Source organism: Homarus americanus, unplaced genomic scaffold, assembly GCF_018991925.1.
Source record: "Homarus americanus isolate GMGI-L3 unplaced genomic scaffold, GMGI_Hamer_2.0 scaffold34360, whole genome shotgun sequence".
Classification (NCBI taxonomy): Eukaryota; Metazoa; Arthropoda; class Malacostraca; order Decapoda; family Nephropidae; genus Homarus; species Homarus americanus.
In genome coordinates this window covers 10,127,620-10,144,925 of record NW_024739403.1, presented here as the reverse complement: position 1 = coordinate 10,144,925, position 17,306 = coordinate 10,127,620, and the positions used below count along the sequence as shown (strand labels likewise).

Sequence of the window (17,306 nt, the reverse complement as noted above, 5' to 3'; positions counted from 1 at the left end):
GGAGTCCAGCTCGTTTTTGACCGCCTCGCAGAAGGCCAGGGGGACCAGTCGAGGGGTGTAGATAGCAAAGGGCTTCGCGTCGTCCCTCAGGTGGATCCTCATCGGGGGGCCTACCATCTTCTTGAGAGGCTTGGATTCCAGAGCGGACTGGGTCACCAGAACGTCGCTGAATTCCTTCAGGAAGTACTTCCAAGCATCCGAAGGAGAGGTGTCACTGGCAAGAGGTAGGGTTGGGCAGCAGCAGGGTAGTTGCTGCTCCCTTCGTGCACTCTGTTGGCGTGTTTGACCTCGAGAATAGGTTTGGGGAAACCCTGGGAGATGATGGCCAACTCTTGACAATGTCTGTAGGACAACAAAGGAGTCGGGACACCGTTATGCACATCAATCCAGGCTTGACACGACCTGTTGCCAAAGGTGACTTGTACTTGGAGTGAACCTAGGGCTGGGGCCATCTGTGAACCATCTGCTGTGAAGCGGAGATCCTTGGGTGGCGGTCCTAGATCACTTGGAGAGAGCCCCAAGCATTGCAAATGCTGGGGACCGATGACTGCAGCATCAGCGCCGGTGTCAGGCAACATCTGAAGACGCGATGACACACTACCGTAGGTCACGATGACGCTGATGTGCTGGGGAACTTTGGTTCTGGGACGCGAGGGGGAGTACACATTCCTAATATGGCTCAAGCGTTGTCCAGGGTCGTCATGCTTCTGATTGGAAGACTGTGGGTGGCCCTCACGGGTGGAAGGGCGCTGTTGCTTCCACCGACGCTGTCCCTTGGGTTTGTTGGTAGGGCAACACTTGTCGTAGTGGCCCAGACGACAGCACACATTGCACTGGACGCGTTTAGCTGGGCACCGTACTGAACCGTACTGTGAGTGACCAGTGGCCCTTACGGTCACAACTGTTGCAGGTAGATTCAGCAGCTGGACACACCTGTGTTCCGTGCTGCTTACCACACTTGTTACAAAATGAACCGGGCGTGGGCGTGGTGGGCGAAGGCGTTGGAGTAGACTTCTTGTCCTTCTTGTACCGGGACACAGCGCGAACAGCTGTAGGGGGAGCTCGGATGGCAGAGGTGGCACACCTGGCAGCCTCATAGGAGCGACATATCGTCAACACATCCTTAAGAGAAGAGGAAGAGTCGAGGGAGATGAGGCGTTGGACAAGTTCCTCGTCCTTAACTCCCATCAGGATCACCCGCTTCAACTGGGTCTCCTCGCACTGCTGGTGGCTACCTGGGCATATATCTACCTCTTCCGAGGCTCTCTTGAGTCGTACATAAAAGGCATCAAAAGTCTCGCCCTCCATCTGTCTGCAGCTAAACAATTCCCTCCTGCGTAGTGCTTCGTTCCGCTGCCCTTTGATGTGCCGTTGTAGAATATCCAGTACCTCCTCTACAGACAACGAAGAGGTCGGAGGTACCTGCAACGTATGTTCCAAGACACGCTGAGTTTCCAAGGACAGGCACATACGCAGCTGAATAAGTTGTTTAGGTTGTGACAAACTCTGGAGATCCACCATTGTGGCATAATCAGTCCACCGTCGCCGCCATTCACGAAAAGTCTGGAAATTCACACCAGGCTTCAAGATGGGCGGTGTTTGAGCAGCCGCTTTAGGTGGGGCTAGGGGGCGTGAAGAAGGCGTTGATGAGGTATCCGAACCAGTCGATACCGAGGCAGTGTTAGAGCCAGGGGCTTGGTTAACAGTGAGGCGAGATATCAAAGCTTCAAACCGTGCACTGTCTTCCAATCTCTGTTGGTGGTCTCTCTCTGCCTCTGCTTGTCTTCTTTCTTCATTCTCCACAAGTCTGTTAGCTTCGTCCTCGCGCCTTTCATCCCTCATGAACTTCATTAAAGCAATTATCCCTGACGACAACGCTGGATATCGAGGTGAAGGGCTGCGCGATGTGGTGGGAGCTGGAGCGTCCTGTTCAACTTGGTCATCCATCTCTGCTGAGCTGTCATCCGACTGAATCATCCAGGCGTTGGCTCCACGACTGCGTAAGGCACGAGACATAATAACTTAATCTGTGTACTGTGTCTTAAATCAGTGTTGACCGGTCAGCCCGTCGTATCAACAAGATCCGAGACAAAAATTAATTAAATGCACAGATATGTAGATTATATATATATAAAATATATATAAAGGAATGGCCGCAGTCAGTGTGTTTGTACGTGTGTGTGTGTGTGTGTGTGCGTGTCTCAGGCAGTGTCTCGCTGTGAGAGGGTGGAGGGGGCGACTCGCGTCAGTTACCTTGTGGACATGGCGAGAGGAGGATGTGAAAAACTTTACTCCTTACAAATGCCCAGAACATGCCTTTTACCTTGGGAATCCTTTAAAACAAGGTCACACAGTTATGGCATTAAACACACAATGCACTATACACTTCACAGAAAATCACTGTCACTGACACTGCTCAAAGTTGCTATAAATTCTTGGAGGAGACGGCCATTAGCGGTGGTCGACGCAGAGTAGGGGTCCATAAGCCGGTCTTGCCACAAACTTTACACTTCACTTGTATAATGGTCCAGTAAAATCGGTTCACTGCACCATGTATGTGTTCTGGGTATCAAGTTCTATCTACAGGAGCGAACACAAACACCTGTAGAGTTTTCGTAGGTTCTATTTACTGGATAAACGAAGGTACACAAGGAAGGTGGCGCTCCTTACTCTGTCTCTCGGGCGACATGTGGTAAGTGATACATTAGCAGCTTCCATATGTCGCCAGGCACATTAATTAAGCATGTGGGACATGGTAAATACATTGCCACACGCTGCTAGCTAGGCTGAATAAATAGTGTATATAAATGGAGCACATACATAATATACATACAGCATACATAATATACATACACATATGGCATCACGAAAATTGTGACCAAGTCCCAGGTTGCTGATCTGACTTTCTGCCTCATTTACACACAAAATTGCAGGGTCTCAATTATTTCTCTTACTATTGACACCACAACATACATGCAGGTATATTGTTTCTCACTCTTGATTTTTTTTTCATTTTTGCATTTCTTTATGGTTCTTTATTATTATTATTACTATTATTAAATTATCGCCCCCAGGCCCCGAAGTGGGTCAGTGACCTGTGCCCGGGTGGGCTAATCCCCGTGTATAAAAAAAAAAAAAAAAATTAGGGTCAAGGATCGGCGGTTAATCCGAAAGTCGGTTAATCGGGGTTTTAGTGTAGTAAGTGTAAACAAGAGCAAAGATAGCGGGAATGAGTCAAGGCAGTGAGCATAGCCTTCTTGTGGCAAGAACTTGCATCACACCACCGCTTGCCGAATTCGAAACAGCTCTGCTGCTCCTCTCCCTATCGTTGGATCTCCGAGGTATCAAAGACACTTGCAGGGTATTTTCCCTATATGTTATCATTGGTTATGCGAAGCAGCAGTTAGTGGGACATCGGTTTTCGGAGTACACCTGTATTGAAAAATAACGAAAAAACCCAAGGTTACAGCACTAACTTAACATACTGAATGTTAATTCATCAAACAGCACAAAACTTGCCTGTCTAGCAGGGAAAGATGGGTCATCAATCTTCACAAAGTATGCAGGAATCTGGTGTCCCCACCAAAGCTGCCGAGAGATGCACCAATCTCTCATTTCCTCCATCCAGTGGTACCAAGTCTTTTCATGCATTTTTGGAATTATTTCTAGTTCACCTGACTTTACTGCTTCAATTGCCTTGGCTGCCATATCTAAGCACTTGACATACCTGTAAAAAGAAATATATGAAGAAAACAATGAAAAGCTGAAAAAATTCTTTTTATAAGTTATTACAGGTCCACAATCCCTTATCCGCAATTCCAAAATCCAAAAGCCTTTTCGTGGAGCATCACTCGTGTGCAGAACATGCCCAGAGTGACGCCGAGCTTGACCCACGCAGGTGTGAGGCATCAGTTGTGTCTCAGCAGAATATAACTTGCATTGCTGGAATCCTTGCAAGATAGAGAATAATTTGAATGTAGAATTACACATCTCAAATTAAGAGTTAAAATATTTTATTGTTTTTTTATTATTATTGTACAATATACTGTACAGTCCTGTATTTTGTTTGTATTTAATGTTTTGTTAATTCCATTACCGGTATACAGCCAGTTCTGCTATAACGCGATAGTTGTGTTCTTGTAAAACATCGTGTTATAGAAATTCGCGTAATAGAAATAACAGGGCTTATGGAGAAAATAGGGTGAGGTGCAGATTACTCGAAATCGAAAAAAATTTCGTAGTTAGCCTAACACAAAGGATAGCACAGTCTAAATAAATGTTACATTCATATCTAATAATGAAATCATACAGTAAATGTTACACTTTACCTTGAAAAAATATGAATATAACTTGATGGGGGAGAAGGGTGATGTTGAGGAGTTATGCAGACAGGATTTGACAGTTGTCATCATCAGTATCATCATCAGGTGAAGTTTTGGTTGCATGGGAGGGAAGAAAAAACGTCTAATTCCAGAAGTGGATGGCTGTGGTTCAGTGTCTTCAGTCTGCTTCTTGGGGGTTGACTTAAAAAAGACGTCTAATGTTTGCTGCTTTGCCGTCTTTCTTCTTTCACAAAGAAGCTGTTCATAAGGTGCCAAAAAAGATTTAACACCACGAACTGCAATCCTGCTCCTTTCTGCATTGTAGTCATTGTCTTCCAAGAGCTGCAACTGCTTATCAACTTCTCTCAGGATAGAAGACAAAACAGAAGTGGGAAGCTCTTGTGGTTTTGCATCCTGGACTTCTTCATCTTCAGCATCTTCTATTTCCCCAGCAGCAACAAGTTGTTGTAGATCTTCTGTAGAGAGGTCTTCACAGTGGGACTCGAGCAGTTCCTCAACATCAGCGCCTTCCACTTCAGCAAAGTCAACTTGCTTTGCAAGAGAAACAAAATTTTCTTTAATTTTTGGGAGCTCCTCTGATGCATCAAAGCCTGTAAAACCATGAATTAAATCTGGGAGAAGTTTCTGCCAAACTCCACTCAAGCAGTCCTTACTTACTTCACCCCAGGCCTCCACAATGATGTCAAGTGCATGCTTGATGTTGAAACTATTCCAAAACTGAAGAACACTGGCCTTATCATTTCCTTCCTCAGTACCTGTAGCTGCAATAATTTTCTTAAATGTACGCCTCAAATAATAGGCTTTGAAGGCTGCTATTACTCCTTGGTCCATTGGTTGAAGGAGAGATGTTGTATTTGGAGGTAGAAAGAGCACTTTGCTATTGTCAGAAAGCTCAGCAATGGTGGGAGGGTGGCTTGGCGCATTATCTAAATTGAGGAGAATCTTAAAATCTATATTCTCTTCTTGCAATATATTTTAAAAACATTTTCAAAAACATCCATAAGAAGGTCAGAAAAAATTTGTCCCGTCATCCAACCTTTTTTGCTTGACCTAAAGTGAATACCTAGAGTAGACTTTATGTAACCCTTTAAAGCTCACGAGTTGACAGAGTGATACACCAACACAGGCTTAAGCTTTAAGTCTCCACTAGCATTTGCACCCAACAACACTGTCACACGGTCCTTCACAGCCTTAAAGCCTGGAGCCTGTGCTTCATTCTTGGAAATGTAAGTTCTTGTTGGCATGCACTTCCAGTATAAACCTGTTTCATCCAAATTAAAAATTTGGTCTAAGGTGTAGCCTTCTTCCTGAATCAATTTCTTTACAGTGGGAGGAAATGCCCGGGCACTTGCTTCGTCGGCACTTGCTGCTTCACCACATAACTTTACATTATGAAATGCATAGCGGTTCTTAAAACCATAAGACCATCCACTACTAGCACTCAAGGCAATCACATCATCAGGATTTTCAGCTTTTTTCTTTAGGTCCTCATATATTGACAAGGCTTTCTCTTTAATGTTGAGGAAGCTGGTCCCAGATCGCTTTTTCGTTTGATCTTCTATCCAAACACTTGGAAGCCATTCCATCTCCTCAAGTTCCTTTGGCAGTGATCTCACACTTTTGCTAGCACTCAAGGTTTTTCCAGCAATACAGCTTGCTTTAATCTTTGCTGCATTGTCTCTAACGGTGCGTAAAGTAAACTCCTTTATTCCCGTTGCACGCACAATATCACATGTTCTTTCCTTATTTTCAAAACGCTTGACAACATCAAGCTTTTCTTCAAGTGTTATAGCCTTTCTTTTACGATCACCACGGAAATGCGATCACCAGAACACTTCCCGGAGATATTCTTCTTTTCCATAGTCACAAAATTGGAGAAACAGTAAATCATAAATCACTGAGGATGCTTAAAAACTTCACGTGTTTCAGACTGAATGTGTGGTGTAAATAGAGCGCGCAGGTCTAAAACGCTACGTATTTTGTTTTTCTCTCTTAATTAAAATTTTACAATTTACATATACAATACTGTACAGGTATACTGTATACATAAATATTACATAAATTATTTCTGCAATTGTTCACAAACAAAACACATAAATCAATTGAACATGTGATGTCGAATGTGAACCGTAAACACTGCATAACCCCGCGCCAAGCGACAACACTGTACAGTACACTTTAAACGCTACGTATTTAGTTTTCTCTTTTATTTAAATTTTTACAATTTACATACAATGGTCCCTTGGTTAACGAGCACAATCCGTTCCAGCAGGTTGCTCGTTAACCGAAAATCTCGTTAACCGAAACCATTGTTTCAATGGGTTTTTGGGTAATTGGTTCCAGCTCACCGAAAATTGCCTAAATTCAACAAAAACGGTAGAAAAGTTCACTTACTTTGAGGTGTGTATGTAGAAGGCTCCTTGATAATGATGTGAATTTGAAGTGGGAGGTGGAGGAGGAGAAAGGAGAAGAAAAGGAAGTGGAGGTGGAGGAGAAGCATTTTACTGCTTCTTGGAAGGCGAGTCACCTTCCATGAAAATGTCAGGAACCTCTGGACTGACAGATTCTCCACCATGAACATCCTCTCTCCATCTTGAAGTGGAAGGCGGAGGGATAGCATCTTGTTCCCTCTGCCTTTTACTGAAGAAAGTGTCAATTGTGGTTTGTGGGGCATCTGTCCTCCTCACCATTAACTTATGCTTAAAGAAGGAGACCACTGAGTCCTCAACATGACACAAAGTTAGTTCAGTTTTTTCCACTTCTGGGTGCTTTGAAGCCAGTTCCCTGAACTTCTCCCAGTGGTAAATCACATCTTTCAACTTTTTAGCTGACATATGATCATCACTTTCAATTTCCTCCTCACCACTGTCAGCCTCTACCTGTAACATCTCATCCAGTTGCTTCAAGTCATCAGGACTAAGTTCCTCCTCATGAGACATCACAAGCTCTTCCACATCCTCCTCCTCCACTTCAAGGCCCAATGACTGACCAATGGACACAATCTCCTGGTCAAACTCTGTTTCTTCCTCAAATCCCTCAAAATCATGGACTACTGATGGCCACAGTGCTTTCCATGAAGAATTGAGGGATCTAGTGGAGACCTCTTGCCATGATGACACAATCAATTTTACAGCCTCCAGGATGTTGAATTGTGTCTTCCAGAAATGTTTCAGTGTTAGTTCAGGATCATTGGAAGTTGCCTGATGACACCTCCTAAACATTTTCTTCATGTACAACCTCTTGAAGTTGCTGATGACATTCTGGTCCATTGGCTGTATAATTGATGTAGTGTTTGGAGGCAAAAACAACACTTTCACAAAGTCAAATTCATACTCCAAATTTCTGGCAAGGTCAGGGTCATGACCAGGAGCATTATCCATGAGGAGAAGAGCCTTTAAAGGGAGTTTATTGGTGGTTAGGTAGCTCTTGACAGAAGGGCAAAACACCTCAACAGCCCATTCATTAAAGAGCTGTCTTGTCACCCATGCCTTACGGTTGGACTTCCAATAAACTCCAAGCTTTGTTCTTACCACTTTCTGTTGCTTGAACACCCTGGGGTTTTCAGAGTGGTAGACAAGCATAGGCTTCAGTCGGAAATCCCCTGAAGCATTGGCACCAAGCAATAGAGTGAGACGGTCTTTCATGGGTTTATGCCCAGGTAAAGAGGCTTCATCTCTGGTGGTGAATGTTCTTTTGGGCATCTTTTTCCAGAACAGCCCAGTTTCGTCCACATTGAACACTTGCTGTGGAAGATAATTTTCTTCTTCCATCAAATCTTTAAATTCATCTAAAAACTTTGCTGCCCCTTCTTTATCAGCACTAGCAGCTTCACCATGCCTAACAACACTGAAAATGTTACTTCTTTTCTTAAATTTTTCGAACCAGCCTTTGCTGGCCCGAAAATCTTCAAATTCTGTGCCTGAAGAACCAGGTTGATCTGTCTTTAAATGTTCGTAAATTTCCCTGGCTCTTTCACAAATGAATTCAATAGAAACTGAATCACCTTTCATCTGTTTTTCCCTAATCCAGATGATAAGTAACCTCTCAGTTTCTGCAATTGGGGATCTACTTTTAAACTCTCTTGTAGATTTGTCTCTCACTTTCACTTCCTTGAATTTGTCTTTCTGTGCAAGAATTGTCGACACAGTTGATGTCAACATGCCATATTCTTTGCATAGTGCATTTGTTCTAATGCCTTGTTCATGTTTTTTTATGATTTCTTGCTTGGTTTGGATTAAAATCGCTTTTCTTGATCTCTTAGGCCCCATGCTGGATTCAAACAATGTCAACACGTGCTTTTTAAAGTTAAACTTGTTGTAAATAAAGAATATTTTCTTTAAAATAACACTCCACTGCGCTATATATTGTCAATATGTAAAATAAATTTCAAAATGACCAATAATTTGCTTGGAAACACAGAAAAAAGCGTTAAGTTGAAGAGAGTCTCAAGCAAGATGTTACCTCCAGTGAAAACAGAGAGAGACTAACGCCTGTTTGCTGTGTTAAGAGGCTGGATGCCACGCATTAAACTAGTCACTTTACCTTCAATTATGTTCAATAATTGTTAAAATGACTAAAAAATTTAATATTAAACTTTTAAAATTATTGAATAGTATAAACTTCTTGATATTTACTAAAATAGTAAGGAATTTAAGCCCTAGAACCGATTAATGTATTGGCGGAATAATACTACAGCTGGTTGACCGCCCAGTGCAAGCCAAAACTTGTTGAGGTCGGCTCGCAAGAAACTCGTTAACCGAGGGGTTGCTCGTTAACCGAATTTAAGAATCTTATGGGAGGTAACTCGTTAACCGAGGCGCTCGTTAACCGAGGGACCACTGTATATATATGTAAATTGTAATTTACATATTCATATTGTGCTACAGCGCCCACAAAACATGAGAAACGTTTGAGTCCCCCAGTAGAGATGTCCGTTCTCTATCCACTCCAGGATGTCTTAGTCCTCCATTTTCTTTTTGTGTACTCGCTCAGGGACTCAAGTATTTCTGTATATAACACAGGATGAAAAGGGAATTTGAAATTATGAGTGAATGAATTTATTATACAGTGATCAATTAACATAGTTTTGATGTGTTTAAGTAGTATTCAGGTGCCTTCAGCCTAGTAATGTTACGACATTCGTATCACTCACTCTAAACCATGAATTCCATCAATACAGAGAGAGAGAGAGAGAGAGAGAGAGAGAGGCAAGCGCTCTGTTTACATCACACACACACATAAATATTACATATATTATTTCTGCAATTCTTCACAAACAAAACACATAAATTAATTGAACATGTGATGTCGAACGTGAACTGTAAACATTGTGTGTGATGTAAACAGAGCGCGGGTGTAAAACGCTACATAATTTGTTTTTCTCTTTTATTTAAAATTTTACAATTTACATATACAGTACTGTACAGGTATACTGTATACATAAATATTACATAAATTATTTCTGCAATTCTTCACAAACTAAACACATAAATCAATTGAACATGTGATGTCGAACGTGAACTGTAAACACTGCATAATCCCGCTCCAAGCCACAACAACCGTTCGAGTGGAATCGCGTTACAGCAAACGCGTTCGCGTTTTACACATATTGTTCCTCTATTCATCAATCGCGTTAGAGCCAATTCGCGTTGTCAAAACACGCGTTATAGCAGAATTCCCTGTACATTACTTTGTATGTACAGTGATTCCTCAGTTAACGAATGCCTCGGTTAACGAAATTTCGGTTAACGAATTTCATTCCATAAGAATCTTCAATTCGGTTAACGAACAAAAATTCGGTTAATGAAATTCTTATGAAATCATGTCAACATGTTTTGGCTTGCTCACCAGCTGGAAGATTAGTCTGCCAATACAGTAATCGGTTCTAGGGCTTATATTCAATATTTTTCTAAGTTTTATATTAAAATTATTAGTCATTTTAACACTTATTTAACATAATTGCAGTACAGGGAACTAGTTTTTGGTGTGCCCATCAGCCACTTCACTCACCCACCATGGCCTTAGTTTGTATCTCTGTTCAGTGGAGGAAACATCTTGCTTGTGGGTCACTTGAACACAGAGTATTTTTACATTTTTACAGTACAATTATTGGCCATTCTGAAATTTATTTAACATATTGACAACATATATAGTGCAGTGCAGTGTTGATTTAAAGAAAATAATCTTGAATTACACCTAGTGAACTTAAAATTTTATTGGTGAAATGATGGCATCAAGCATGGGTCCCCTGCAAGGTGATTTCTCCTCCATCCCCACTTCCTTCTCTTCTCCTCCTCCACCCCCACTTCTAATTCCCATCATCATCAACCAGGAGCCTTCTACATACACACCTCAAAGTAAGTGTACTTTACTGCATTTTGTTTTTACTTTGTATGTAATTTTCGGTGAGCTGGAACCAATTACCCAAAATCCCATTGAAACAATGGTTTCGGTTAACGAAATTTTTGGTTAACGAAAGACCCATGGGAATGAAATGAGTTCATTAACCGAGGGACCACTATACTTTTTAATTCATATTCATAAGGTTTGTTGCAGAAATATTAATGTGTTTGCTTGCGAGGTGCTGCCACAGACCCCGCTAGGGTGTTACCATAATATACGGTACAGTGATCCCTCGGTTAACGAGATTTCGGTTAATGAATTACCTTCCATAAGATTCTTAACTTCGGTTAACGAGCAATCCCTCGATTAACGATATTTTAACGCGCGCCCCTCCACATGTTTTCGCTTGCATTTGGCGGTCCACCAGCTGTAGTATTAGTCCGCCAGTACAGTAATCGGTTCTAGGGCTTAAATTCCTTACTATTTTAGTAAATATCAAGAAGTTTGTACTATTCAATAATTTTAAAAGTTTTATATTAAATTTTTTAGTCATTTTAACAATTACTGAACATAATTGAAGTATAGGAAGCTAGTTTTTAGCGCACCAAAAAGCCTGTCAACACACCATACAGGCGTCAGTCTCTGTGTCTTTTCAGTGGAGGTAACATCTTGCTTGAGACTCTCTTCAACTAAATGCTTCTTTTCTGTGTTTCCAAGCAAATTATTGGTCAATTTGAAATTTATTTTACATATTGACAATATATAATGCAGTGCAGTGTTGATTTAAAGAAAATAATCTTGAAGTACACCAAGTGAACTAAAATTTTATGGGTGAAATGGCGCCATGGGGTGACTTCTCTTCCACCCCAATGCCTTCTCTTCTCCCTTCTCCTCCACCCCCTTTCTAATTCCCATCATCATCATCATCAACATCATCATCATCCAGGAGCCTTCTACATACACACCTCAAAGTAAGTGTACTTTACTACCTTTTTTGTTGATTTTAGGGAATTTTCGGTGAGCTGGAACCAATTACCCAAAAACCCATTGAAACATTAGTTTCGGTTAACGAGCAACCTTCTGGAACGAATTGTGCTCGTTAACCGAGGGACCACTGTATATGTACCGTACTACCGTTATGAAATCCGAAAAATTCTGAATTCCGAAACAAATCTGGTCCCAAGGGTTTCGGATAAGGGATTGTGTACCTCTAATTATATTAATTCCATTAATTGGTGGTTTATCAATAAAATTAATTCTTATTGTGGAAGACGAATATCTAACAAACACTAAGCTGGATGGCCCTGGAACTTTCTTTTGTGCATAAACATACTGTTCAAGCAGTAGACAAGACACCAACACCTCCCATTTTGCATTCACTGTTTAAGACTCCCATCATTAAAGTACATCAAAAAGGAGAAATATTCACATTCTAAAGCCAGATAAAAGAATTTTCACACCTTTGCAGGACATTGATAGCTGCTACAGCACATATTTAATGTAAAAAAAAAAATTGCTCCTTCCTCACCCAAACGGCACAGTTCAGGCCATCAACCAGCTGACTCAAGAGATGTGTGGCTGCCGTGCTTCCTGTGTGTATGCCGTGATGTCACTTCGGTAGGGAGCACAGCCATTCAGTTATAGCCCAGTAACCCACCGCTTCAACACATTACTTCCCACATATACACACACTGACCTTTTTTTTTTTTAATTTATATTATATTTTCTTTATTTCTAATCCACATTAGAGTACTGTACAGGTGCTCCTCTATTTAACAACGTTCAACTTACAAACTTTCAGAGATACAAACATCATCACTGAGTGGGGTTACCTGCCAGAACAGGTGTTTAATATGGATGAGACTTGATTATTTTGAAGAAAATTCCAGATAGAATAAACATTACCTAAGAGGAGAAGAGTGAGCCAGGTTTTAAGGCTGAACTAAAGGGTATAGCTGTACTAAATATCAACAATCTTTTAATTTTTTACAATATGTTTGGTATCTACAGGAGTAAAGTTGGACTTACAAACAAGCCTCAGGAACGTAACTCGTTCGTAAGTAGAGGAGCACCTGCATTGTAATGATTTTTTGACAACTTTCATAGTTTCATTATATGTAACTATAGACACGGCAGTTGGGCTGGCAAGTCAGCAAAGCGGTTATAGCACACCACCTACACACACATTCACTTCCAACACGGACACACATCCATGCTCCTTATTTTTCTTATTTTAAAGTTTTATATTATATTTATCTTATTTTTAACCCACAACATTTATATAGAGTAGAATAAGTGTTAAAGAAGTCTTCTTCTTTTATTTGAGACATAATTGTAAGGTTCATTGTGCAATGTACGATTTATTGGGGGATCCTAAGAGTAGGTTTCAAATAACCTGGAAAACTCTTCATCCAGCACCTCTCAATCCCCGTAAGTAATGGATAACTGGAATTTTACTGTACAGTCAGTTCTGCTATAACGCGATAGTTGTGTTCTTGTAAAACATCGTGTTATAGAAATTTGCGTAATAGAAATAACAGGGCTTATGGAGAAAATAAGGTTAGGTGCAGATTACTACTCAAAATCGAAAAAAATTTAGTAGTTAGCCTAACACAAAGGTTAGCACAGTCTAAATAAATGTTACATTCATATCTAATAATGAAATCATACAGTAAATGTAACACTTTGCCTTGAAAAAATATGAATATAACTTGATGGGGGAGAAGGGTGATTTTGAGGTTGATAACATCGAGCTTCTCTTCAAGGGTTATAGCCTTTCTTTTACGATCATCACCGGGAATGCGATCACCAGAACGCTTCTTGGAGATATTCTTCTTTACCATATTCACAGTTAATACCATAAAATTGGAGAAATAGTAAGCAAAAATCGCGTTACGGCAAACAAGCGTTCGCGTTATACAAATATCGTTCCTCTATTCATAAATCGCGTTAGAGCCAATTCGCGTTGTCAAAACACACGTTATAGCAGAACTCACTGTATACACTGTACATCCATATAAAACTGTGATCAAGTACAACTGAATTACGTTAAAATACAGAATAGTCTCGATTTACGCGGATTTGGTTTACGCGGCACCTTGCCAGACCGACAATTTTTATTTACACGGTTCATTCCATCATTTATGCGGGAAGCGGCGCGGGCAGGGTCCGCACAAGGTCGCCCAGTCAACAAAACATTACCGAGTTCTTCACCCGCCACCCACCACAGCCGGCCCAAGTCAGTGATAGTGAAGATATGGACTTTGAGGGGTTTGACAAAGAGGCCCTGCAAGCCTCTGTGGTGGATAGTGATACAATTAATACAAGTGATACAGGTGAGGGCCAATAATCTGCCCTCTGCCTCGGAACCAACCCCCCATCCCCGTGTGCCCAGCCATCTTTTCTACTAACGTAAGTGTTAAAAAACCTAATATTATTGATATTTCTCTTATATATTAACTGTGTGTGCATACCATCATAAAATTAAGATGTTAATTTTACTACAATGTACGTATTGTGTCGGAAAAAGTAGAGTTTGGGGGTCGGCCCAGTCTCTATTTCAATTAATCCCATATGTTCTGTTATTTCGTTTACGCGTTTCTCGTTTTACACGGACCTCCACGGGTTTAATTGACCGCGTAAACCGAGACTATACTGTATACTTTTCTGTGAGCTGGAACCAATTACCCAATATCCCATTGAAACAATAGTTTCGGTTAACGAACGACCTTCTGGAACGAATTGTGTTCGTTAACCGAGGGACCACTGTATTTTAATTTTGGAATTATGTTTTGATCGAGTATGTCGTAATTCGAGGAGTAGCTGTATATGTAACAATGGCAGCATGAATAACCATTTTGCAGGCCACAGCTGGCTTGCATGTCAGCCAGCTGCCTCCTGGCACGTATCTCAGAAAATGGAGTTCTCTAACAATTATTCTACTCTATATAAACATTGTGGCTTACAAATAAAGAAAATATAACATAAATCTATAAAATAAGAAAAAGAGTGTGTGTGCGTGTGCACGTGGGTGTGTGTGTGTGCGCGCGCATGTGTGTGTGTGCATGTGCGTGTGTGCACGTATGTGTGTGGATGGTGGGCTATTACGATGTCTCTGACTCACCAACTTACCTTCCACATTTATTGTTACTTTTAATGAAACTAAAAAAGTGGTAAAAAAATCATTATAATATTCTAATGTGGCTTAGAAAATAAGATATAAAAGAAGTAAACGAAGCGTATGTTTGAGAAGTGAATGTGTATCTATGGAGGCGGTTCTAACCAAGGCCTTGACTATAAATTACGTGGCCAACCCACCGGCCCAGCTGCCTTGTATATTGTTACTTTTAATGAACTATAAAAGTTGTGAAAAAATCATTACAGTACTCTAACATGGTTCAGAAATATGGAAAATATAATATAAAAATATAAAATAATTAAAATAAAGAGCATATGTGGAAGGTATATGTGTTATGGAGTGGATTTTTCTTCCGTTTTTGGCAATTTTGACTTCCCATAGCTTCTCTGGAGGAGAACATCACGGTTTTGGGTCTTCATTAACTGAACTCCCACATTGTTTAAGGGTTTACTGTATTTATTAGTCTTGTGTTATCAAACTAGATTCCATGTAAGAAAAAAATTCCTTTATTGTGACAATTTATCTGGACTAAAAATACTGTACTTAACTTTTTCATATGGAGTACAGTAGACCCTTGCCATTCACGAGTTTGCAATTTGCGATTTCGACGATTCGTGGTAAGCAGATGGTGGTTATGGTGGCTAGCTTGCAAGCTTTTTCCTGCAGCACAACGAATCACGCTACGCAGCATCTCGTGTTGTACTCTCAAAACTTTAATGTTTCTGTGTAAAATGGCCCCTAAAAGACTGCCTACAGTCAGTGCTAGTGATGCTAGTGGAGTGAAATGTAAACGGCAGAAGTCAGTGATGACCCTGACAAAGAAAGTTTTATTATTAGATAAGTTAAAAGATGGGATGAGTGCTGTCATAGCTGAACAGGTCAGTTGTTTGGTATAGGTATACAGTAGTGCACTAAGGTAGTATAAATTGGTATTTGCGGTTTTGCCAATTCGTGCAACTTCTTGGAACCTAACCCTTATGAATGACAAGGGTCTACTGTACTGCATACCATATAAAGTTCTGTATTGGACGAGTTTTCAGATTCATTTTATACCGGAAAAACACACTATAGTGAACTGGCAGCTCACCAGTCATTTTGTTTGGTATCTAGAGGTAAAACTGTACTCTTGATATCTTACCATTGTGGCTTAATCATAGGCTCAATGATATCTTTGGATCGGGAACACACAGGGACCACCATTGGGTTGTCCTTTGTTTCTACATATAAGCCTTTCTCCTGGAGTGCCTCTAGTACAGCCTTACGTGCCTCAAACCGTTTCATCCCCTGAAAGCAAAATAAAGCAGATGTTCATATTCCAGAACCCAAAAAAGCAATACAGGTACTATATACACAAAAAAAAATACAAGCTTACTTAACATAAAGTAACATAACTTTGACAACATCTGTATAGCTACGCCAAATTGTACAGGGTGTCCACAAAAGAACCATAAAAATTTTTATATGGGGTAATAGAAAAAGAAAATAAGAAAATTCCAGCAAAATGATAGTTGTATCATCATATTTGAAAGAGAGATGGCTATTTACATTTTATTTGACTGTGTCGAAGGTGCCATCCATTAGGATATACAAAAACAGTATCATTTCCACCCTTTTCAACAGTCCTAAATGCTTCTGTCTCTTAAGTCAGTAGTCTTACACACTAGGATTCATACTATTATCAGCAACACTCTTAATGAATGCAAAAAATGCTAAATTTTGACAAACAACTGTGGCAGCCTCACAACTATATTTGGAAAATTGCACGCATGATAATTTTCTGTGGTACTGTACTGGATATTGAATCCTGAAAATTAAAAATAATTTTTATATCTGGATGATCAGGTAGATTATCATAAATGCTATTAATAAAAAATAAATTGCTAACCTAACCAAAGGTTAATCTAACTTTTCCAAATTTACATGTAGATATAGTTTGGTTATTTTATGATATTAAGCAACTTATTACAAGAAACAGAGCATTTTTTACCCCAAAGAACTAATTTCCCTAAACTTCTACCATTAAGAACAAAAAAGTTATCCATATTTGGCAAAAATGTTTAAGGGTTTAAGGCTTAATGAGAGGATTATCCCTAGACAGTAACACAAAACTTACTGTGAACTGTCCATATCCTTCTACAATGTATCCATCATCAGTGAAAATAGTAAGGAAGGGAAGACTATGTCTCTTCCCAACTTCATAGTCATTGGGGTCATGAGCAGGAGTGATCTTGACAGCACCAGTACCAAATTCCATTTCAACAAAATCGTCCTCCAATATTGGCAGCTTGCGGTTAGTAAAGGGGTGCACTAGTGTTTTACCCCGTAGGTGTTTGTATCTGTTGCAAGTCAAAATTAACAAGTATTAGTTTCAAAATATAGCATGATCTTAATCCCATGCACTTTTAATTTTGTAAATTAAAAACTAATAATAATAATGTATAGCTACACGAACAAAAACCTTAATGATGTTGGCATGCATAAAA

At 40.3% G+C, this 17,306-nt stretch overlaps 1 protein-coding gene across 1 annotated transcript in view; it reads right to left on the bottom strand.

Moving 5' to 3' along the window:
• Positions 1-3,471: 3,471 nt before the first annotated feature.
• Positions 3,472-17,306, bottom strand: part of LOC121874643 (valine--tRNA ligase-like) — a 72,722-nt gene continuing 58,887 nt past the window's right edge. Inside the window, exons 5-7 of the mRNA XM_042378872.1 lie at positions 16,937-17,159; positions 15,962-16,107; positions 3,472-3,727 (exon numbers count right to left, since the gene is read on the bottom strand). Of these exons, the coding sequence (XP_042234806.1) occupies positions 3,472-3,727; positions 15,962-16,107; positions 16,937-17,159 (625 nt within the window). The remainder of the gene's footprint in view (positions 3,728-15,961; positions 16,108-16,936; positions 17,160-17,306) is intronic.